The following is a 25,500-nucleotide window of genomic DNA, read 5'->3' as shown; positions in this document are numbered from 1 at the left end:
TTTGTTATACAAATACAACACAGCTTTCGATTAATTGAATATTTGACTAGAAAACTTAGGCCGATCAAAACTTGCACATTCTCACTCTACACGAATATCTAATGTTTCACAAAATAATTTTAGAAATAAAATAATCTTCTTACTTAAGGTTAAATTTTTACAAAAATCAACAAATTTTATGCCACCAAAATTCATAAATTATTATCCCTTTGACTAGAAAACGTCTCAAAACTTCACTAAATAAATCGTTTTCAGATTCAAATATATTGATCATTATTCTAACAATTTCAAAACATCCGAAACTTGTTTCGTTAAAACCACCACCCCATTCTGAACATCAAACCCTTGAAACCCCCGCAACGCTGCAGCGTAAAGCATCTTGGCATCATGCCCAGCGCCACCACCCCCACTTGCTCCTTCACAAACAAATCCATCCACAGATTTCCCTTGCTTAACAAGCAACACTATAGACTTCAACAGCGACAAAGTCTGATCCCTCAGCAACGACAGCATCTTGACTTGTTCATTTTCCCTGGAAGTTCCGAGAGAAACAACCTTTAAATAGCGTGGTAGTTTGCTAAGAAGTGTGCTACAAGCTGATAGTGCAGAACAAGGCGCGGTAGAACTGTACTGAAGTAACCCAACAAACTCCATAACTACTTGTATATACTCCATCTCAAACCCACTCTCTTTAAAGTAGGACATGGCTTTCTGGTAGTTGGAGTCAGAGAGGGAGAATAAGCGCTTGAGTTTGCGCACGCTGTGGCAGGTGTCGCGCGCCTGCGCGTGGTATAGACTTGCTAGCTTGTGGTGGGTCCCACCTGTTCTACCAGTCGCGGGAGTGAACCCTTCCCGAACAAGCCCCTGCAAATGTTCAGTTTCAATATAATAAAACGTTATTGACTGCTTTTATTGGATAATCCGTCTACTGTACTATATACCCTGGCCTGGAATTGCGAGAGAGCACAAAATATAGAAATACGGAATAAGGTTTGCATCCTTACTATCACGTCGCTCAAATATGTATACCAACTTGGTTTACATATTGGAGCCACGCAAGGTTCGATGTAAAACACCTTACACGCTACATCCACGGTACCTACATTTTCATCGTAACCTTATATTTAAAGCACACGACTAACCTCACTGATTCTGAGTGACTTGTTGTAAAGATTTGTAACTTCTCTGATAACCTCCCCCTTATCACTGCTACTTGCACTGCAATCCTGCATTACTGTTGCCATGGTGAAGTAAACGCCTGATAACTCGTTAGATACTGCACACCAGATATCTTTCTGTACTGATCTGAGGGGAGTGTCACGTAATGACGGGATGTCACGTGGGAAATAGTTTCAGAAATCGTTGAAGAGAAATGTCGAAAATTGTAATATCCACAATGTTAGATTTTTCTCAAATTGTCTTTTAAAAATAAAATATTAAGTACTGACGGTTTACGAAGAGTGTCGAGTGCGTTGTTATAGTAACCAATAGCCTCCTTGTAAAACTCTTTCTCTTCATACAACAACTCGCCCCTTTCTCCAGAGCCGTAGTAGAAACGAGCTTGTAACTGTCCGGATATCCTCATAACCTATTGAAATTGAAATATGTTACGTGGAAATGAAGATTGGCGGAAGAGTAAGATTCTCGGGTCATTGTTGTGTAGTGAAAGTGATATAGCTGCTCGATGCATTGCTGGGAACAATGCCTTCTATAAGTTCACCAAGATCTGGTCTCAGCAGAATATCTCCGTTACCAGAAAGATAGCAGTATACGAAGCCCAAATTGTATCAATCATCATGTACAATTGCAGTAGTTGGTGTCCTACTGCAAAGTCACTAGAAAAACTAGACATTTGCCATAGAAAACACCTTATATCATTACTGAACATTTATTGGCCTCATGGAACAATATCCAATGCAAACTTATACCTAAGATGTAACTCAGTAAAGCTATCAGATCGTGTCCCTAAAGCAAGGTGGAAGCTCCTAGGTCATATCTTGCGTAGTGCTGATGACTCCCCCGCTGCATTAGCGTTAAAGTTTGCTGTCACAACAAACTGTAAAGGGCGCGTCGGTGCGCATCGTAAGAATTTGTTCAAGATTATTGTGAATGATTTGACCCGTAGAGGTTTAAAACTTAACTCTTTGAATGATCCTAATAAGCTTAAGATATTAGCCGATGATAGAGCTGCTTGGAGAAACAAATTTTTACTCTAGCTGTCTTGATATGTACTGATCACCATTTTAGGATGACTTGATTTCTTTTAGGGATTTTGAATATTTTATTGGTGTAAACAGTTTCTTAATTATTGAAATTAATTATTTAATTTCATAATTTAAATAATTTAAAAATTATATTTTTATGAATATTTGTGCTGATCTTATGTATCATTATGTTTTGAATTAGTATTTTATTTACCTTTCCCAAGTTGCTGTACACCAGAGCTATGTTGTGTATATCTGTGCAGTCTTGGAAGTGGTTCAGGGCTGATTTGTAGTGCTCGAAGCTCTGTTTTAGTAGCTTCTTAGCAACGTCTTCCTGGAATGTCGATATTAATTTTATTGTGATTTACAATTAAGTGATCACGTGAAGTGGTTAATAATTGAGATCAAGCTTTTAATTGAACGAGCAACTAATTGAAGTCTCGGTCTGAATAAATAAAATAAACTTCTTCGGAACCAAACGATTGATGTTCGACCAAGTTAGTAACCATTATTTAATAAGTTAATTGTACGGATAACTAAACTCAAGTAACCTGAATAGTCTCCTCAAGTGAGATAAGGTTCAAATTATAAGAAGCTAGCTCGTTGTACACGAACCCCAGCTTCCTAACAGACCAGTCTTTCTCGTACTCACTCGCTTCTAAGTACATGTCAAGACACAGCAGTAGGCCTGTTTCTCTGGTGTCATATTGGGTGCTGAGGTGGGTCACGTGTTAGGTGGGTCACGTGTTAGGTGGGTCACGTGTTAGGTGGGTCACATGTTACGTGTCATTTTGCACGTGCTCAATGCTAGAAAAGTAGAAATGTTACACGTTATAAAATTATTAATGTTAGAAATTTCCTGGTAATTAAGTCGAATTATGTTTCCAATTTGTGTGAAACAATATTAATTGTAAACCTAACATGACGTCATATCACGTTACCTATGACGTCACAAAACTCACCTAAACACACGTTTACTGATATTTCCCTCAGGCACCAGAAAATAGCACCACTCAAATATCTTGGTGCAGTTTATATCAAAACTTCTTGCGTAGTTGTTGAGACTGAGAAGAATGCTGTCCAGTGTAGACAGAGATGTGGAGCTCTGGAGGAGTTGGGGAGTTAACTGTTTAATTGTTATAGTGCTAATTAATTAATTAGGAGGAGTAGGGGAGTTAACTGTTTAATTGTTATAGTGTTGTTAAATAAAACCATTCAGATGAACAAAGATAAGTTATAATTTAAATTTTTTGAATGTTTGTTCTTTGCAGTTGTTACTAGATGTGTACATTTGTAAACCTTATTTCCACAGTTTCAGATACGTGTACGACATACCATATATTTATGTAAAATAAGGAGAAGAACCAGTTGCAGTATATCACGTCATGTTCTTATTGAAACACATGTGTTATAAGCCAGAGAGTGATAGAACACCATTATTGGTGATATGTGGCGTCATATGTGGCGAAGTGACAAAGATGCAAACTCTTCCAGGAACAGGACTGCTACCTAATAATAACTTTGCAGAGGATGGTATTTAAACTAACCTTCATATTAGCAGACAGTATCTCAGTAAGTAACGTGTCAGCCACGTGACACAGCACTAAGCAACGTAATATGTCATACCCGTACCCGTGTGTGTACTTCGTATCTGGGGGTAAGAGGTTTATAATTAACCTAGGACACATAAAGACACAAGCGAGATTTGAACATAATATTTAAGTTGTGGATCATACCGATAAAATATGTCAAATTTCCTCAAAAATAGCATAAAACCAAGCACAAATAAAAGGTTTGACATCTATAAACTAACGTAGTAACAGCAACTTACCTTTAAAGTAAAGTAGAGAATTGTAAGCATCAATAGTAGTAAGACTGAGCAGGGCGTTAGTGAAGACAGCAGAACCCTGACACCTCTGAGACTCGTGCAGGAATATAGCTGTTGCTTTGAAGAGGAGAAGCTTCTGGAGCTTTACTGCCCAACTATCGGACTGGTGAGATACCTGTGTGGTGTAGAAATAATGAGAAGTGAAAGTGAAATAAAGTTGGAGTGAAAGTGAAAAAAGGAAGGAGTGAAAATGAAATAAAGTCGTACAAATGAATTTGAATTCATGTGAAGTACAGAGTTAGAAATAAATCTTAAACCTACTTTCATTAGTTCTGAAGTCTGCACAGAAATTTGACACATTTGATGGATTTTTTGCCCAGCGACCAATTATTCAGTTGACTGAGGATGGTATGGGACCAAATTGGGGTACTGGAAGTCAAAATCGCCGAAAAAATGGTAAAATCATATTCTCCAATTTCTTGTCCGATTTTCAGTTTTTGAGGAGGAAATCTTCAGGACCGAAATTTTACAGTTTTAACTGAATTTCGATCCAGTAACCAATTAGTCAGTCAACTATAGATGCCATTTGACACAATTGAGGTGCTGGAAGTTTGATTCCGGTCGGAGGAAGCTTACTGCAGAAAGTTTTCCAAAACGAAAATTCACATTTTCAAAAGTCTGTCCCATTTTCAAATATCAAAATTTCTGAACAGAAATTTGACACATTTGATGGACTTTTTGCCCAGCGACCAATTATTCAGTTGACTGAGGATGGTATGAGACCAAATTGGGGTACTGGAAGTCAAAATCGCCGAAAAAATGGTAAAATCATATTCTCCAATTTCTTGTCCCATTTTCAGTTTTTGAGGAGGAAATTTCCAGGACCGAAATTTTACAGTTTTGACTGAATTTCGATCCAGTAACCAATTAGTCAGTCAACTATAGATGCCATTTGACACAATTGAGGTGCTGGAAGTTTGATTCCGGTCGGAGGAAGCTTACTGCAGAAAGTTTTCCAAAACGAAAATTCACATTTTCAAAAGTCTGTCCCATTTTCAAATATCAAAATTTCTGAACAGAAATTTGACACATTTGATGGACTTTTTGCCCAGCGACCAATTATTCAGTTGACTGAGGATGGTATGAGACCAAATTGGGGTACTGGAAGTCAAAATCGCCGAAAAAATGGTAAAATCATATTCTCCAATTTCTTGTCCCATTTTCAGTTTTTGAGGAGGAAATTTCCAGGACCGAAATTTTACAGTTTTGACTGAATTTCGATCCAGTAACCAATTAGTCAGTCAACTATAGATGCCATTTGACACAATTGAGGTGCTGGAAGTTTGATTCCGGTCGGAGGAAGCTTACTGCAGAAAGTTTTCCAAAACGAAAATTCACATTTTCAAAAGTCTGTCCCATTTTCAAATATCAAAATTTCTGAACAGAAATTTGACACATTTGATGGACCTTTTGCCAAGCGACCAATTATTCAGTTGACTAAGGATGGTATGAGACCAAATTGGAGTACTGGAAGTCAAAATCGCCGAAAAATGGTAAAATCATATTCTCCAATTTCTTGTCCCATTTTCAGTTTTTGAGGAGGAAATTTCCAGGACCGAAATTTTACAGTTTTGACTGAATTTCGATCCAGTAACCAATTAGTCAGTCAACTATAGATGTCATTTGACACAATTACTCCAGTAGCAGGGAATAGTTGAGTGTGCACTTCGATGTATACGATTTCTGACAACACAGGGTTGTTTGTTAGATCATTCTTAACCAAAATCGTTTAGGTACGCAATTTGTGTCGCTAGACATAACCCTACAGGGCAAATTTTCTAAATTACCCTCAGTCGCGTATACGGGATTTTTGTATTTCAGCTCCTGAAGGTCATAGAGACTTCAATTTTAGCTTAAAATTACCGCAATGGCCATATTTATATACAAGTTATGAAGCAACATAAGGTCTCCAGTGCTTTGTTTTATAGATATTGACAAAAAACTGTTTTTTGTCTCAGCGAACCAAAAATGGGACTGAATTTTGATAACTTGAACTAGGAAAATCGTAGAGACTTGAATTTTAGCTTAAAATGAGCGCAAACATCACATTTATATACAACTTATAAAGCAATATAAGCCCTTTAATGCTTATTTGTTAAGATATTGACAAAAATCGGTCATTTTGGCTACACGCGTGAGGAAAAATACCAAATTGGGCAACAACTTTGGTCTTTTTTTTACCAGTTTTGTGCTCAAGTTATTTAAATGTGCTTTGATGTTGTAGATCGGGTGTTTTCTTCCAATATGGGTTTCGGTATAAATTCGGAAGCACCCGGTTCATTGGTGATAGGGGTTAAAAACCCTAAAATGTCAGGCGATGGGCGAGACAATTGTCTGAATTTTGTTATAAAAACACTTGCACTCTTTGCTAGGGTTTGCTTTTTTCTGCTACATCGATCCGATTTCTAACTACTAATCATCCGCATCTAGATCATTCTCTTTTAGATACATGATTTCTATAAGGTACATCCGGCATGATGTAAAGTCTATATCAAAGCATTTTAAATGTGGTCTTAACAAGTTGCAAGATATTCAAGTTCACTAATAAAACAAAGATTGTAGGTTATAATCCTTCTTTTAGTTTTACATATTGAGTAATTTTGGCTAAACAGGAAAGATACCAAATTGGTTTACCAAACTAAGATTGTAGGTTGTCTATTATTCTTTACATGATTATTGACACAACTTCATTATAGTCAAACCTGTATTATTTTAAATATTTAATATTTATCCACACTCTCCATAAGAATATTATTGGGAGTCATTTTTGTGGTTAAAATTCGATTAAATCAGTATTTCCAAGCAAAAAACTGTCCCAAATTTCTCCTCCAATATGGTCCGCTAGTTCGAAATTTTAGCACTTATGAACGTTATTGTTAGACATTACATTAGTGTAATACCACTGAGACCAGATGTAGTGATCTATTCAGATAAAGCGAAGAAGGTGCATCTGAATGAGGAGAACTTTGCTGATCAAGATAAAAGAATATGAAGAGATATTAGCAGCTGACAGAAGAGATTGCAAGCTCCAGACAGTAGCAGTTCGAGTTCGAGTTCGAGGCATTTACAACTGCAGCCTCCAAACCTTTATGAACCACTGCACCTTGAACGTAAACACTAAAGAGAAAAAGGCCTGCATGAAGATCGCTGAAATTAGCATGAGGGCATCATACACCATCTATCTGTCCAGAAACACCATTATATGGACAGATGATTGGGAGTTAGTCCAGAGGCTAGTAATTGCATAGTAGGAGCGGACAGGGACAAAAGGAAATCGCGGCATGTACGGAATCGCGATTTTTCCCATTTTTTGCGACAAATTTTATGTATAGTTTAATGTATAGTCTGTTAAAAATCGCGGTACCGCGAAATTTGGCCAAAATAATCGCGAAATCCTTTTGTCCCTGTAGTAAGGGGAAAATTGGTCGATTTAAGGGTTCCGTTGGATTTGAATGTTCACAAGGATTTCTCAACGGAATATGGTAGTTAGGACCCCTACGAACATAATTAGACTTGTTGCCAATTTTGTATCTCAACAGAAACACCACTTTTACCACTTTTTACCACCTTTGTACCACCTTTCTGGTTTGCCAAATATCTTTAGTTGTGAACGTCGTAGAAGGCTGCAAATTAACCTAGAATGTTTATCTTATCAAGGAGTAAAACTTTTGTATGAAAAATTTTGACATTTGACAATCAGCTAATTGGATAATTACCAATTAGTTAATCACCAAAAAAAGTGAAAATTTTTTATTGGCTCAAAATGATTGAAATCGTTTGAAACACGGAGAAATGTAGTTTTTAGAAAAACTTCAAAAATTGTTCACTTAAAAATTTTTTTCGAGACTTGGAAAAAAGTTTGAAAATTTTAAAATATTTTTTTCCGCCAAAAGTGATCGAATTGCATGAAACGTGGATAAAAATGCTTTGCAGAAAAACTTCGAAGATTTTTTTCCCTGCTCTTGCCGAAGGCAAAAAGATCGTAGGGAATAAGTAATCGGGTTTGGATATATGAGGTGGCTCGACGGTCCTACGATGATGACAAAAGTCTGCTCCTTCGCAATATAGACCACTCCCATATAATTATGTGTATAAAAGGAACCTATTTTGCGCGCGCGACGCCAGTTATGTGTTAATTAATTGCAGGCATAGCAACCAGTTTTAGGTGCTTGACGACTGTTAAATTTCCGCTAGCTCTCCGCTAGGCATCCGCTAGGCATCCGCTAGGTTCCACTATTCATCCGCTATTGCCGCTAGTTTTTTAATAAATTACCGAGTGATAAAATTCAGAACAAACTAAATTATTACATCAGCTGATAAACTCGTGGCCGATTATTTAACAGTTGATTGACACTGAATGGTAAAAAGCGATTACATTTACATATTTAAGAACAGATGTTACTTTACATTTACATTCAAGAAGCAACTAAGATCAAGATTGCGGTATGCTTTTAAAGATTCCTATATTATAGGATTCCTATTATATAGTCGATGGTGCTGTAGATGTGTCGAGTAAGCATCAAAATGTATTAGTTTATGTTAGATACTTATAGTTATAATAACTAAGATGAGACAGAATATTCTATTCCAGTCAAAAAAGTTGGCATACTTATTACGACGATGCAATAATATGACGTGACATAATACACATCGTTAACACGAAACAAATCACGCAAAATATGAAATGATCTACAACCAAACCACACGTACACAGATCAACGCGACACTACAAAAATGCGCGCAGAATTTTCAAGTTCTGCACGTGGCACGCCAAATATATCGAAAACGATTATCATGTTACATGTGCGCCAAACACCACTCTGGGATACAATAAAGTAAAACAATTACATTGTAGGCAGTAGGGAAATTTGATCGTGCGTGGTTTTACCGCGGCGAAATTCTTGTTAGATTGGGGAATACTAAAATCATCAATATTTGAAGTTGGAGTTCAGTAAATCTCGACATATTTGATATTTTAGTAATTAGGAATAGCTTAGCGGAAAGGGCTGAACCTGAAAAAGGTTAACCACACAATATTAGAGTTTCATAACTAATTACAATACAGCTTTATCAAATTCCACATAAAGAAACAGCACAAAAGGACCATTTAAGATCGAACCGATTTTACCTGCTGTACTATCATTTTATTGATTTCAATGATCAAAACCTCTGTACCGTCAATCTTGCCAATCTATACCGGGTATCTGAATGTACCGGACCTCTTATTTACCTCTATAATTAGACCCAGTTATGCAAGAAATGCGATTTCTCACAGGGATTTCTTTTAACTGTGCACTTTTTGTCACTCTCGCAAGAGGCCCGGTATTATAGGGGGGTATAGGAAGAGAGTGTAAATATACCTTTCATCATCCACTGTGGCTTTTTTGTATTGTGAATGCGCATGCCAATTCGTTTGCTATGCCAGATACCTCAAATAACCCCCCTATCTCATTGCCAGGGTCGGGATAGAGCTGGAGATAGCATCGAGAGGTTGCTAGAAATAGCTAGATTTAGAGTAAACTGGTGGTAGCTGGGTGGTGCTAGCATGGATGTAGCAGAACGTAGCTACACGGGGTTTCATTGGAGTTGGTTATTTTAATGGCCAAAGAGTGCCGGAACTAAAGTTACTTAAGATTGCAGTTGAGGGGCAGTGTAAACCACGGTGTAGTCAGGGACACAGAACTACAGTGCAGGAGTACTGCAAAAGAACAGTGCAAGTGATACAGTCTGCAACAGTAAAACGCCGACGAAGCTAGACTTAGAGTGAACTGATGGAAGCTGGGTGGTGCTAAAATGGAGGTAGCAGAACGTACTACATGATGAAAACAGGAAAACTAAGGCTGGTTGAGACCTAAAAAGATGTGAATCTGTCCTGATAGATCCAGTGAAGAGCGAGTTGCGAAGAGTTTGATCACTAACCTAAAGCTCTAAAGAAGAAGAGGGCTAAAGAGACTCACTTTGATCAATAAATCCGGTACGGCAAGGTCTGTAGCCTTGATAAGAAGATACCATGAAGTAATTCATGCGGTAAAGTCGATTTATATAAAGGGTTTCGTTGGATCTAAAAAAGGTGGGTCAGTCTCTCTGTTTTCATCAGATTCTGATGAAAGGCTGTTAAGCTCAGGACGGTGATCTTAATAGGTCGGATAGCTGTACCTGGTTGCTTTCAACCCAACCTTGTCGCTTGAAAATAAGTTCTCACTCCACCTCTTCCAAAAATGCAGTTACCAGAGCAGGACACTCTTCTTCCTCCTCTTCTTTCAACCCAAACACAATCAGGTTCCAGCTCCTCTCCTCCTCTGCAGTCACAATCTTATCTCCTTCTTCGGCGTTTTACTGTTGCAGACTGTATCACTTGCACTGTTCTTTTGCAGTACTCCTGCACTGTAGCTCTGTGTCCCTGACTACACCGTGGTTTACACTGCCCCTCAACTGCAATCTTAAGTAACTTTAGTTCCGGCACTCTTTGGCCATTAAAATAACCAACTCCAATGAAACCCCGTGTAGCTACGTTCTGCTACATCCATGCTAGCACCACCCAGCTACCACCAGTTTACTCTAAATCTAGCTATTTCTAGCAACCTCTCGATGCTATCTCCAGCTCTATCCCGACCCTGGCAATGAGATAGGGGGGTTATTTGAGGTATCTGGCATAGCAAACGAATTGGCATGCGCATTCACAATACAAAAAAGCCACAGTGGATGATGAAAGGTATATTTACACTCTCTTCCTATACCCCCCTATAATACCGGGCCTCTTGCGAGAGTGACAAAAAGTGCACAGTTAAAAGAAATCCCTGTGAGAAATCGCATTTCTTGCATAACTGGGTCTAATTATAGAGGTAAATAAGAGGTCCGGTACATTCAGATACCCGGTATAGATTGGCAAGATTGACGGTACAGAGGTTTTGATCATTGAAATCAATAAAATGATAGTACAGCAGGTAAAATCGGTTCGATCTTAAATGGTCCTTTTGTGCTGTTTCTTTATGTGGAATTTGATAAAGCTGTATTGTAATTAGTTATGAAACTCTAATATTGTGTGGTTAACCTTTTTCAGGTTCAGCCCTTTCCGCTAAGCTATTCCTAATTACTAAAATATCAAATATGTCGAGATTTACTGAACTCCAACTTCAAATATTGATGATTTTAGTATTCCCCAATCTAAAAATCTTCGAAGTTTTTCTGCAAAGCATTTTTATCCACGTTTCATGCAATTCGATCACTTTTGGCGGAAAAAAATATTTTAAAATTTTCAAACTTTTTTCCAAGTCTCGAAAAAAATTTTTAAGTGAACAATTTTTGAAGTTTTTCTAAAAACTACATTTCTCCGTGTTTCAAACGATTTCAATCATTTTGAGCCAATAAAAAATTTTCACTTTTTTTGGTGATTAACTAATTGGTAATTATCCAATTAGCTGATTGTCAAATGTCAAAATTTTTCATACAAAAGTTTTACTCCTTGATAAGATAAACATTCTAGGTTAATTTGCAGCCTTCTACGACGTTCACAACTAAAGATATTTGGCAAACCAGAAAGGTGGTACAAAGGTGGTAAAAAGTGGTAAAAGTGGTGTTTCTGTTGAGATACAAAATTGGCAACAAGTCTAATTATGTTCGTAGGGGTCCTAACTACCATATTCCGTTGAGAAATCCTTGTGAACATTCAAATCCAACGGAATGCCACTTTTCCCCTTACTACTGGGAGCGGATAATGTTTGTAGAATGTAATTATTTTCACAAACTACCGTTCAAAAGTTATAGATCAAGTGATTGCCTACTCACAATTATATTACAACGTCGTGGGTTCAGTTGATATTGTTGCTAAAAATCAGGAGCAAGCGTCTTGAAACAGGATACCATGAATCTGTATAAGTTTTAAGTAGTTTCATTCTACGTTTAATATTATTATTGGGTCGTTTACGTTAAAGTTATATTCGGCCATTTTATAGCCTCCCCCTCAAAAAGCCCACAATTACTCAATATTATGTAAAAGAAGGATAACCTACAATCTTTGTTTTATATTAGTGAATTTGAATATCTTGCAACTTGTTAAGACCACATTTAAAATGCTTTGATATAGACTTTACATCATGCCGGATGTACCTTATAGAAATCATGTATCTAAAAGAGAATGATCTAGATGCGGATGATTAGTAGTTAGAAATCGGATCGATGTAGCAGAAAAAAGCAAACCCTAGCAAAGAGTGCAAGTGTTTTTATAACCAAATTCAGACAATTGTCTCGCCCATCGCCTGACATTTTAGGGTTTTTAACCCCTATCACCCATGAACCGGGTGCTTCCGAATTTATACCGAAACCCATATTGGAAGAAAACACCCGATCTACAACATCAAAGCACATTTAAATAACTTGAGCACAAAACTGGTAAAAAAAAGACCAAAGTTGTTGCCCAATTTGGTATTTTTCCTCACGCGTGTAGCCAAAATGACCGATTTTTGTCAATATCTTAACAAATAAGCATTAAAGGGCTTATATTGCTTTATAAGTTGTATATAAATGTGATGTTTGCGCTCATTTTAAGCTAAAATTCAAGTCTCTACGATTTTCCTAGTTCAAGTTATCAAAATTCAGTCCCATTTTTGGTTCGCTGAGACAAAAAACAGTTTTTTGTCAATATCTATAAAACAAAGCACTGGAGACCTTATGTTGCTTCATAACTTGTATATAAATATGGCCATTGCGGTAATTTTAAGCTAAAATTGAAGTCTCTATGACCTTCAGGAGCTGAAATACAAAAATCCCGTATACGCGACTGAGGGTAATTTAGAAAATTTGCCCTGTAGGGTTATGTCTAGCGACACAAATTGCGTACCTAAACGATTTTGGTTAAGAATGATCTAACAAACAACCCTGTGTTGTCAGAAATCGTATACATCGAAGTGCACACTCAACTATTCCCTGCTACTAGAGTAAATTGAGGTGCTGGAAGTTTGATTCCGGTCGGGGGAAGCTTACTGCAGAAAGTTTTCCGAAACGAAAATTCACATTTTCAAAAGTCTGTCCCATTTTCAAATATCAAAATTTCTGAACAGAAATTTGACACATTTGATGGACTTTTTGCCCAGCGACCAATTATTCAGTTGACTGAGGATGGTATGAGACCAAATTGGGGTACTGAAAGTCAAAATCGCCGAACAAATGGTAAAATCATATTCTCCAATTTCTTGTCCCATTTTCAGTTTTTGAAGAGGAAATTTCCAGGACCGAAATTTTACAGTTTTGACTGAATTTCGATCCAGTAACCAATTAGTCAGTCAACTATAGATGCCATTTGACACAATTGAGATGCTGGAAGTTTGATTCCGGTCGGAGGAAGCTTACTGCAGAAAGTTTTCCAAAACGAAAGTTCACATTTTCAAAAGTCTGTCCCATTTTCAAATTAATATCAAAATTTCTGAACAGAAATTCGACACATTTGATGGACTTTTTGCCCAGCGACCAATTATTTAGTTGACTGAGGATGGTATGAGACCAATTTGGGGTACTGGAAGTCAAAATCGCCAAAAAAATGGTAAAGTCATATTCTCCAATTTCTTGTCCCATTTTCAGTTTTTGAAGAGGAAATTTCCAGGACCGAAATTTTACAGTTTTGACTGAATTTCGATCCAGTAACCAATTAGTCAGTCAACTATAGATGCCATTTGACACAAATGAGGTGCTGGAAGTTTGATTCCGGTCGGAGGAAGCTTACTGTAGAAAGTTTTCCAAAACGAAAATTCACCTTTTTAAAAGTCTGTCCCATTTTCAAATATCAAAATTTCTGAACAGAAATTTGACACATTTGATGGACTTTTTGCCCAGCGACCAATTATTCAGTTGACTGAGGATGGTATGAGACCAAATTGGGGTACTGGAAGTCAAAATCGCCGAAAAAATGGTAAAGTCATATTCTCCAATTTCTTGTCCCATTTTCAGTTTTTGAAGAGGAAATTTCCAGGACCGAAATTTTACAGTTTTGACTGAATTTCGATCCAGTAACCAATTAGTCAGTCAACTATAGATGCCATTTGACACAATTGAGGTGCTGGAAGTTTGATTCCGGTCGGAGGAAGCTTACTGCAGAAAGTTTTCCAAAACGAAAATTCACATTTTCAAAAGTCTGTCCCATTTTCAAATATCAAAATTTCTGAACAGAAATTTGACACATTTGATGGACTTTTTGCCCAGCGACCAATTATTCAGTTGACCAAGGATGGTATGAGACCAATTTGGGGTACTGGAAGTCAAAATCGCCGAAAAAATGGTAAAGTCATATTCTCCAATTTCTTGTCCCATTTTCAGTTTTTGAAGAGGAAATTTCCAGGACCGAAATTTTACAGTTTTGACTGAATTTCGATCCAGTAACCAATTAGTCAGTCAACTATAGATGCCATTTGACACAATTGAGGTGCTGGAAGTTTGATTCCGGTCGGGGGAAGCTTACTGCAGAAAGTTTTCCAAAACGAAAATTCACATTTTCAAAAGTCTGTCCCATTTTCAAATATCAAAATTTCTGAACAGAAATTTGACACATTTGATGGACTTTTTGCCCAGCGACCAATTATTCAGTTGACTGAGGATGGTATGAGACCAAATTGGGGTACTGAAAGTCAAAATCGCCGAACAAATGGTAAAATCATATTCTCCAATTTCTTGTCCCATTTTCAGTTTTTGAAGAGGAAATTTCCAGAACCGAAATTTTACAGTTTTGACTGAATTTCGATCCAGTAACCAATTAGTCAGTCAACTATAGATGCCATTTGACACATTTGAGGTGCTGGAAGTTTGATTCCGGTCGGGGGAAGCTTACTGCAGAAAGTTTTCCAAAACGAAAATTCACATTTTCAAAAGTCTGTCCCATTTTCAAATATCAAAATTTCTGAACAGAAATTTGACACATTTGATGGACTTTTTGCCCAGCGACCAATTATTCAGTTGACTGAGGATGGTATGAGACCAAATTGGGGTACTGGAAGTCAAAATCGCCGAAAAAATGGTAAAGTCATATTCTCCAATTTCTTGTCCCATTTTCAGTTTTTGAAGAGGAAATTTCCAGGACCGAAATTTTACAGTTTTGACTGAATTTCGATCCAGTAACCAATTAGTCAGTCAACTATAGATGCCATTTGACACAATTGAGATGCTGGAAGTTTGATTCCGGTCGGAGGAAGCTTACTGCAGAAAGTTTTCCAAAACGAAAGTTCACATTTTCAAAAGTCTGTCCCATTTTCAAATTATATCAAAATTTCTGAACAGAAATTTGACACATTTGATGGACTTTTTGCCCAGCGACCAATTATTCAGTTCACTGAGGATGGTATGAGACCAATTTGGGGTACTGGAAGTCAAAATCGCCAAAAAAATGGTAAAGTCATATTCTCCAATTTCTTGTCCCATTTTCAGTTTTTGAAGAGGAAATTTCCAGGACCGAAATTTTACAGTTTTGACTGAATTTCGATCCAGTAACCAATTAGTCAGTCAACTATAGATGCCATTTGACACAAATGAGGTGCTGGAAGTTTGATTCCGGTCGGAGGAAGCTTACTGTAGAAAGTTTTCCAAAACGAAAATTCACATTTTAAAAGTCTGTCCCATTTTCAAATATCAAAATTTCTGAACAGAAATTTGACACATTTGATGGACTTTTTGCCCAGCGACCAATTATTCAGTTGACTGAGGATGGTATGAGACCAATTTGGGGTAGTGGAAGTCAAAATCGCCGAAAAAATGGTAAAGTCATATTCTCCAATTTCTTGTCCCATTTTCAGTTTTTGAAGAGGAAATTTCCAGGACCGAAATTTTACAGTTTTGACTGAATTTCGATCCAGTAACCAATTAGTCAGTCAACTATAGATGCCATTTGACACAATTGAGGTGCTGGAAGTTTGATTCCGGTCGGAGGAAGCTTACTGCAGAAAGTTTTCCAAAACGAAAATTCACATTTTCAAAAGTCTGTCCCATTTTCAAATATCAAAATTTCTGAACAGAAATTTGACACATTTGATGGACTTTTTGCCCAGCGACCAATTATTCAGTTGACTGAGGATGGTATGAGACCAAATTGGGGTACTGGAAGTCAAAATCGCCGAACAAATGGTAAAATCATATTCTCCAATTTCTTGTCCCATTTTCAGTTTTTGAAGAGGAAATTTCCAGGACCGAAATTTTACAGTTTTGACTGAATTTCGATCCAGTAACCAATTAGTCAGTCAACTATAGATGCCATTTGACACAATTGAGGTGCTGGAAGTTTGATTCCGGTCGGAGGAAGCTTACTGCAGAAAGTTTTCCAAAACGAAAATTCACATTTTCAAAAGTCTGTCCCATTTTCAAATATCAAAATTTCTGAACAGAAATTTGACACATTTGATGGACTTTTTGCCCAGCGACCAATTATTCAGTTGACCGAGGATGGTATGAGACCAAATTGGGGTACTGGAAGTCAAAATCGCCGAACAAATGGTAAAATCATATTCTCCAATTTCTTGTCCCATTTTCAGTTTTTGAAGAGGAAATTTCCAGGACCGAAATTTTACAGTTTTGACTGAATTTCGATCCAGTAACCAATTAGTCAGTCAACTATAGATGCCATTTGACACAATTGAGGTGCTGGAAGTTTGATTCCGGTCGGAGGAAGCTTACTGCAGAAAGTTTTCCAAAACGAAAATTCACATTTTCAAAAGTCTGTCCCATTTTCAAATATCAAAATTTCTGAACAGAAATTTGACACATTTGATGGACTTTTTGCCCAGCGACCAATTATTCAGTTGACTGAGGATGGTATGAGACCAAATTGGGGTACTGGAAGTCAAAATCGCCGAAAAAATGGTAAAGTCATATTCTCCAATTTCTTGTCCCATTTTCAGTTTTTGAAGAGGAAATTTCCAGGACCGAAATTTTACAGTTTTGACTGAATTTCGATCCAGTAACCAATTAGTCAGTCAACTATAGATGCCATTTGACACAATTGAGGTGCTGGAAGTTTGATTCCGGTCGGAGGAAGCTTACTGCAGAAAGTTTTCCAAAACGAAAATTCACATTTTCAAAAGTCTGTCCCATTTTCAAATATCAAAATTTCTGAACAGAAATTTGACACATTTGATGGACTTTTTGCCCAGCGACCAATTATTCAGTTGACTGAGGATGGTATGAGACCAAATTGGGGTACTGAAAGTCAAAATCGCCGAAAAAATGGTAAAATCATATTCTCCAATTTCTTGTCCCATTTTCAGTTTTTGAAGAGGAAATTTCCAGGACCGAAATTTTACAGTTTTGACTGAATTTCGATCCAGTAACCAATTAGTCAGTCAACTATAGATGCCATTTGACACAATTGAGGTGCTGGAAGTTTGATTCCGGTCGGAGGAAGCTTACTGCAGAAAGTTTTCCAAAACGAAAGTTCACATTTTCAAAAGTCTGTCCCATTTTCAAATATCAAAATTTCTGAACAGAAATTTGACACATTTGATGGACTTTTTGCCCAGCGACCAATTATTCAGTTGACTGAGGATGGTATGAGACCAAATTGGGGTACTGGAAGTCAAAATCGCCGAAAAAATGGTAAAATCATATTCTCCAATTTCTTGTCCCATTTTCAGTTTTTGAAGAGGAAATTTCCAGGACCGAAATTTTACAGTTTTGACTGAATTTCGATCCAGTAACCAATTAGTCAGTCAACTATAGATGCCATTTGACACAATTGAGGTGCTGGAAGTTTGATTCCGGTCGGAGGAAGCTTACTGCAGAAAGTTTTCCAAAACGAAAATTCACATTTTCAAAAGTCTGTCCCATTTTCAAATATCAAAATTTCTGAACAGAAATTTGACACATTTGATGGACTTTTTGCCCAGCGACCAATTATTCAGTTGACTGAGGATGGTATGAGACCAAATTGGGGTACTGGAAGTCAAAATCGCCGAAAAAATGGTAAAATCATATTCTCCAATTTCTTGTCCCATTTTCAGTTTTTGAAGAGGAAATTTCCAGGACCGAAATTTTACAGTTTTGACTGAATTTCGATCCAGTAACCAATTAGTCAGTCAACTATAGATGCCATTTGACACAATTGAGGTGCTGGAAGTTTGATTCCGGTCGGAGGAAGCTTACTGCAGAAAGTTTTCCAAAACGAAAATTCACATTTTCAAAAGTCTGTCCCATTTTCAAATAATGGAAGATTATTATTGAGAGACCTTTTATATTAAAAGAGAGTAATTATATTATGACAACTCACCAAATCAAGCGCGGCTACAATGTGCGTCAGTGACATTTTCTTCTGAACCTGTAAATCAGGTGCAATGTTGTTCCAATAATACTGCTGTTGAGGAGGTTCCCATGCTGTGTCAAGAAGATCGCGCTTAATTGAACACTCAAACAGGTTGGGCAGGTTCTCAAACCTGATGAAGAGAAAGTGAAAGTGCAACTGAATTCAAAGTGCAAGTGAAAGTGAGATTAGAAAGAGAGAGCGAAACTGATTGACTCACTGACACTCGAAGAGGGGCTGAACGGTAAGTCTGATTTTCTTCTCTTTAGTTACTGTAAACGTGTTGGAAAGGAATAAGTCTGCAATCATGAAGTGAGCAGTAGCTTCCATCTGAAGGAAAGTCTGTTACTGGGGTGTAATACCACGTGACTACATACCACGTGACCGCATACCACGTGACTACATAGCCCTGACTACTAAATATGTCTGATTTGTTAATGAAAAGCACTAATGTAGAGGATTAACTGGTCGTTTTTAGTCGCATACCTCCCCCTCGCGAATTCCGCCCTCGCGACCGATTCCCGGCATAGTATATTTAAGAAATGTCAATCGATTTTCTTGAATCTCTATTCGACTAAGTGATTAATTTGAAAGACATTCCTAGGAAACAAACAACATAATGTAAATTACCTGAGGGTAAGTTTTGGAGGGTATGAGGTTGAGGGTGTTCTGTAAAAGTGTGTAAATTGTATTGCGGTCCTCAGGGCGTGCTTCTTCGTATAGTCGCTGTGCTACCTAAACAGTCAGGGAAGTAAGACAACAGACTGGGGGTACGAGTGGGACAAACAAATGGAATTGTAGATTAATTATTTCAGAGTCGCTGGTTAATAATCTACTCAAACTAAGCACGCACAAAGCTATAATTAAGCTATAATAAAGCTCTTACTAAGCTTCAACTAAGCTCTATTACTACATAAGTAGTTTTCGGGATCTTGTCAATAAGTACCTTAAAACACAGCATAGCTACAGGAGTAGAGAAAGGGTTCATCTCAGTGAGGTTGATACCGGTACAAATAGAACTGAGATCGTATAGTTTCACTATATCGTCACCTTTAGCTCGGTACAACCAATAAGTGTGTCCTTCCTTCACACATCGGCTCTGAAAAGAGAAAGTGAAATGTTAACACTGTTTTAGGAAGAGAAAGTGAAATGTTAACACATCGGCTCTGGAAAGAGAAAGAGAAAATGAGAAATATTGACGTTAACCGGCGAGGGAAGCAACACTATGCAAAGAACAGAATGACACCAAGAAATTGATGGAAACTAAAATGATAAAAGTGAAAGTGAAATAAATAGTGAAACAGAAAATAAAATTAGAGGTGCTAGGGATATCATACCTTTAAGAATTTGAGTACGTTAGTGGCGAGGTCTTTAATGACAACGGGGTCAAACTTGCAGTTCTCAAGGTCAGGTATCTCCTCTGTCTTGTACAACTCGTATCCCTGGAAGTGAAAGTGAAAGTGAAACAGAAGCTCGTATCTTTGGGTCGACTCATGATAAGAGATGAAGTGTCGATTGTTTGTTGTGTAAAGGAAAACAAGTAACCTGTATTTAGTAATATTATAACAGTAAAAGTGAAATAAAGTAACCTGGATATTTTAGTAAAAGTGAAAGCAATTATCCCATTTTGAGTTAAAATGAAAGTAATTAGTAAAAGTACCTGTATAAACCCGTCCAAATGCCAGCACATAGCCAACTCAGGAACATTACATATTAGGTTATCAAGCCAGCAGTCAATACCTGAGTAATAGACAAAGTAATAGACAAAGTAATAGACAAAGTGATAGACAAAGTAATAGACAAAGTAGATAAAGTAATAGACAAAGAATGCGATTGCTTATGTAATTGCTAATGTTGTCTGTACTTACTATTACTAATGATCGAGCATAATGTGAAAATATAAAACAAATCAATCCAAAAATATTTATCAAACTCCAACTAAAACGTGAGTAAAACATTAGAATGAACCGTGGGAATATAATAATAACTGCTAGTTGTAATATCCAATACTAACCAGTTAGAACGTTGATCTGCTCCTTCATATCCCGTAGTTTGAGACTGATAGCTGGGTACTCTCCCCCTCCAAATATGGGCATGTTGTTACCTGCCAGATAGTGACGTCATGTCACGTGGTATAATGACGTCATGCCACGTGGTGTAATTTCATAACACGTGTTATGATGTTATGTTGTATCAAGCTGGAGAAAACACGCCACAAGGGCACAAGTAAACAGAATACAGAACCTAGTAACATCTGGATATCATCAAACTAAAGAAAAAAGATTGTAGTGAAAGTGAAAGTGAAAGTGAAAGTGAAAGTGAAAGTGAAAGTGAAAGTGAAAGTGAAAGTGAAAGTGAAAGTGAAAGTATTATGACTAACCTAGTAACATCTGGATATCCTCAAACTCCCAAAACACAGTCCTATTATAGTCTGGAGGCGAGTAAAGCTTACTGTTCAGAACTTGTGGTAATTCCAGCGTTATCTTGGAGAGTGGGTCTCCCATTCCAACTATTATATCGTTATTAGTTAACGACTTTCGTCTGACCTGGTATGTGAAAGCCCAGTCTAAACAGATAGTGAAAGAGAAAGTGAAAGTGAAAGTAATATTTGTTTGTTATAGTTATCTTATAAAGTTTCTAGCCTAAAGTCTGCTTCTTCATTTTGTTCGCAACCTTAAGAGTCAAAAGATAACTTCTCCAAGAAAAATATAGTTATCTTGTTATATTAATTCATCTGATGTAAAATTGAATATTTTATTTGTTTAACATTTTAGAGTAACATAAAAATAAAACAATGTTTACTGTTTGGTGTTGCGTTCATCGTCCAGTAATTTAAATAAGGAAGCGAAAGTAAAGCGAAAGTAAAGCGAAAGTAAAGCGAAGTACCGCCATTACACTCACCACAACATTAGAATCGGGGGCTTCAATGTGGTTATTCTGCAGTAGAGTGTGATACAAGAACTTAGATATAGTATTGACGTGAGTTGCGCTCTTCTTTTTCTTCTTCTTCTTCTTACTTAGCTTCTCGTGACGTTGTGGAATGTAACTTTCTATTGGAAACTCGTCCAGTAACAGCGTTTTACCTGAGTAGTGAAATAGTGAAATAGTGAAATACGCGAGGTAAACATATGAGAGTCTTCTGTTCTGTAACTGTATTTTTTATTCAATAGAGCGCAATATTCAAATATAAATAATCAAATGAATTTAGCTGTCACGAAGATGTAACTAGGTGAGACCGAGCTAATAGGTGAGACCGAGCTAATAGGTGAGACCGAGCTAATAGGTGAGACCGAGCTAATAGGTGAGACCGAGCTAATAGTCGCTACCAGTGCGCGGCTCTACTTGTAGACTACAGGTAAAGCCGCACACTAGTAACGACTATTAGCTCGGGCTCACCTAGTTACATCTTCATGACAGTAAGGTACAATATAAGTATAATATTAATAGTACCTATTCTGTGAACTGCCATGCTAACTTCTTCCACGTCTTTTGCTATCTTCAGTAGCTTCTTAATGTTCCTGTGTGGTATTATTGTTAGAGACCCTGGTCATTAGGAAAGTTCGCACGAGATGGACCACGTTTTTCCAAATTTAACTTTAGAAGATTGTCACAGCAAGAACTTTTAAGATAGGCATATGATATTTCACATGTCTATAGTTTCCAAGTATGTAATAAAAGTTTAAACGTGTTCAATCGATTCATCAGGTCGAACTCTTTCAGATTCCGAAGAGAAGAGGGAAATTTTCTCGCTAATTGAGGGGAAAATGAGGCTCACAAGTCATTACTTAGAACTTATGAGTATTGCTGAAAGCACAGTGTAAGGCCTACACGGACCGCCTATAACTAGCCATCCCTGTTTACATGCCGTTACGTGTAGCAGGGGACTAGAAAGGGCTTAACTAGTAAGCGGGGCATAGCCAATACACTGTACTCCCATCATTGAGTATATTAACAACCAAAAGGAAAATTTCCTTGTGTTTGGAATCTACCAAGACGAAAGTTGTGCAATCCAGCGAAATTCCGAAGAATCATTCCAGTAGACTAGGCGCATTGCAACCACAGCCACGGAAATACTTATGAGTATTGCTGAAAGCACAGTGTAAGGCCTACACGGACCGCCTCTAACTAGCCAATCCCTGTTTACATGCCGTGTAGCAGGGGACTAGAAAGAATTATATTTTTAACGTTTTTAACCCGGGGGTAAATTTTTCTTAAATATTCCCTTGAATTTTTTATTTTTCTTCTGACTTTTACCATTAAGCATTTCCGTAAAAATTTCATTGGGTATCAGGTTTTCAAATTGCCCGGTTAAAAACCCCCCCCCTGCAAAACCCCAAGTAAAAAGATTTAAGCCTGCTAACCAATTAAAATGGTAATTGAAAATTTTATTGTTTTTTGGGTTTGTATTTTTAAATACGCCCCCGCTTATACTTTTTTCCCGCAGATTATTTTGTTCTACCAATTTTCGCTAGCAACTTGGAATCTTTTCTTCACTTATCCAAGGAATGTGGTTGAAATGAAACTCATTACAACAAATAATATATTCCCGGGAATTAAATTTTCTTAAAGGGGTGGATTCCGTTTGTTTAAATCTAAAATTTTCCAAACGCGTGCTTATACAAAATTTTGAAAGAACTTAAAAGTATTAAAATTCTCATCAAAGCGATTCGTTTTTTTTTTAAAATTTTAAGGGGGCTTTCCGGTTGGGGCCGAAAATTAATGTATTTTTTTTGGGGGTCTTTGAAAAAGGATAATGATTTTTTTGAACAAAATCAAAAATTACAGGAATTTTTGGGTTTTTTTGTTGAACCTGGTTATTAGAAATTCCCCAAATTTTTTTTTTCAAAATTAAATTTAGATTTTCCCAAAGCAAGAATTTTAAATGAAATGAATTCCAAAGCCAAGTTTTTTTTAATAAGGTTTAAAAAGTTTTCAACTTTCTCGGCCCGAACTTTTCAGATTGAGAAAAAATTTCCCGTATTTGGGGAGAGGGCTCAAAGACATTGGGATTTTATTAATAAACGTCACAAAGAACTCGACTTTAATAAAACTTCAATAAACGGGGTTTAAAATTTTTTCCTACTTCTCTTGAATTTTATGAATATTGAAATCTTTTAAGGACAAAATTCAAAAATTTCGGGGTTAAACCCCCCCCTTTAAAACCCCCCCCCCCCCCCCCCCCCCCCCCCCCCCCCCCCCCCCCCCCCCCCCCCCCCCCCCCCCCCCAATTTTAACCCCCCCCCCCCCCCCCCCCCCCCCCCAAAAACACCCCCCCCCCCCCCCCCCCCCCCCCCCCCCCCCCCCCACCCCCCCCCCCCCCCCCCCCCACCCCCCCCACCCCCCCCCCCCCAACCCCCAAAAACCCCCCCCGAGGAAGTAACCCCCCAAAGTTTTACACTGCCAGTTTTAAGCCGTAATGTTTGGGAGAGACTTCCTTTTGGTAAATTTGTGTTAAGTTTAACGCAGCATTCTTATTGGCCCCTGTTTTATTTTTACAAGCGACTATTATGATAGTCCCCCCGGGAAAATTTCCTTGGGTGGTTCCCTTTTGGTACTCGAAGCAATGCGGTTGCCTTGGACCTCTACAACAAAGGTGTTATATCAGGTTTTCAAATAAATTTCCTGAAGGTTGGTCTTGATAATTGTTTAATGGACTGAAGATTGGGTTCAACTGCGTGCGTAATAACATAATTGGGGAGGAGAGCCTAAAGTATTAATAAATTGCTCATCAGGTGTCAAGTCGCTTTTTGGTGTTCTATTACATTGGTTAAGTGGTTCAGTTCACAGTTGCGTCTTGATATTATTGATATTTTATGTTGAGTGATCATAGACTGCATTATGCATAACTTGATTATTTTCTGTACCTAAGTCAATATTGTTTCTAGTTCTTCAAAAGTTGGGATACTTCCACTTTCAAAGTCAGTAAAACATCCTAAATACTCTTAAACTTTTATAACCCTTTCACACAGAATGAGATACAGCGCATGTAACTGTTTTTATGATGCAAATTAAACGAAACCTTTCATATTGTGATATTAGTGTGTAGAAGGCGCTTACAGAAGGCAGTTACATCAGCCAACTAACAACTGTTACATTCTATACGAGATAATAATATGGTAGTATGTTAAAATAGAGCAGTGTTTAAATACAAGCTGAAGTTATCTAAAGGTATATACGTGTTTCAGCAAGTGAAAGTGAAATTTAAAGTGAAACTGAATTATATCGACCTGGAGTCCGAGATCACGTCAGCAGATAGCAGTTTCTTAGCGTGCTGGGCAGCCATGTGAATTGAGGAGAGTTCAGGAGCATCACTAATAGACCAGTAGCAGGACTCTTGTACTGAAACACTTGGTGTGACGTCATGTCACGTGGTATGACGTCATGTCACGTGGTATGACGTCATGTCACGTGGTATGACGTCATGTTATTTCTCGTACGGAAAACACAAAACTCAAGGGTGAAGTATAAAACATTGCTTAAAAACAGTAACTGACCCATTGGAGCCAGCTTCTCGTCTCCTCTCAGCCAGTTATCTGGTGCCACATTTATATCCGTCTCTATAGAAAGCGTTCTGAACATCTTCTCTGTTTTACCTTCTTTGCTACTATCACTTTCACTTTCTCTTTCTTTTTCACTATGAGCCTCATTGCATTTTTCTTCCTGTTGTTTCTCGCTACTTACAAACTTCCCGCTGGTGGTGACTGTTTCATTTAGTTTAGATTCTTTTGGAATTCCTACAACCCGTATCTCACTTAAGACGATATCTCCGATCTGAACTGAGATTTTGTTATCAACTGCTACTCCCCTATCAATATCCGATTCTTTCCCTGGAATCTCTACAGATTCCTTAGTTTTCAGTTTCTCTTTGTGTTTCTCTTTCACTTGCTGAGTGTTTTCTGCTTTGTTAACATGTCCTCTGTCTATGTTTAATTCTTCTTCTGCTGATGTAAGCATTCTTATACCTCTAATATTAAACAGTTTTATTGTATTAATATGTGAATCGAAATGTGAAAAAGATTCGTAACTTTGTTTTTAATTAAAATAAGCAGTCCTTTTCTAATGATATTGCACACTTTTTTTCGTTTTGATGTCATATTTTCAAATTTCATCTTAAATTTCAATCTTATGTAAAAATAAGTTTGACA

At 37.4% G+C, this 25,500-nt stretch overlaps 1 protein-coding gene across 1 annotated transcript; it reads right to left on the bottom strand.

Moving 5' to 3' along the window:
• Positions 1-6: 6 nt before the first annotated feature.
• On the bottom strand, positions 7-25,322 carry LOC134824851 (erythroid differentiation-related factor 1-like). Its single transcript, XM_063836828.1, has 20 exons — positions 24,850-25,322; positions 24,583-24,694; positions 21,806-21,873; positions 21,257-21,438; positions 20,736-20,901; positions 20,370-20,459; positions 20,016-20,095; positions 19,693-19,797; positions 19,302-19,454; positions 18,986-19,090; positions 18,576-18,685; positions 18,326-18,488; positions 4,036-4,207; positions 3,752-3,855; positions 3,167-3,309; positions 2,756-2,918; positions 2,419-2,538; positions 1,449-1,588; positions 1,143-1,305; positions 7-864 (listed from the first exon to the last, which is right to left on the bottom strand). Exons 1-20 carry the CDS (start codon positions 25,307-25,309, stop codon positions 274-276), a joined length of 3,390 nt encoding a protein of 1,129 aa, XP_063692898.1. The 5' UTR covers positions 25,310-25,322; the 3' UTR covers positions 7-273.
• Positions 25,323-25,500: the final 178 nt, after the last annotated feature.

This window comes from Bolinopsis microptera, chromosome 13, assembly GCF_026151205.1.
Source record: "Bolinopsis microptera isolate Bmic1 chromosome 13, MBARI_Bmic_1.0, whole genome shotgun sequence".
NCBI lineage: Eukaryota > Metazoa > Ctenophora > Tentaculata > Lobata > Bolinopsidae > Bolinopsis > Bolinopsis microptera.
This window is presented reverse-complemented; position numbering and strand designations above follow the sequence as displayed.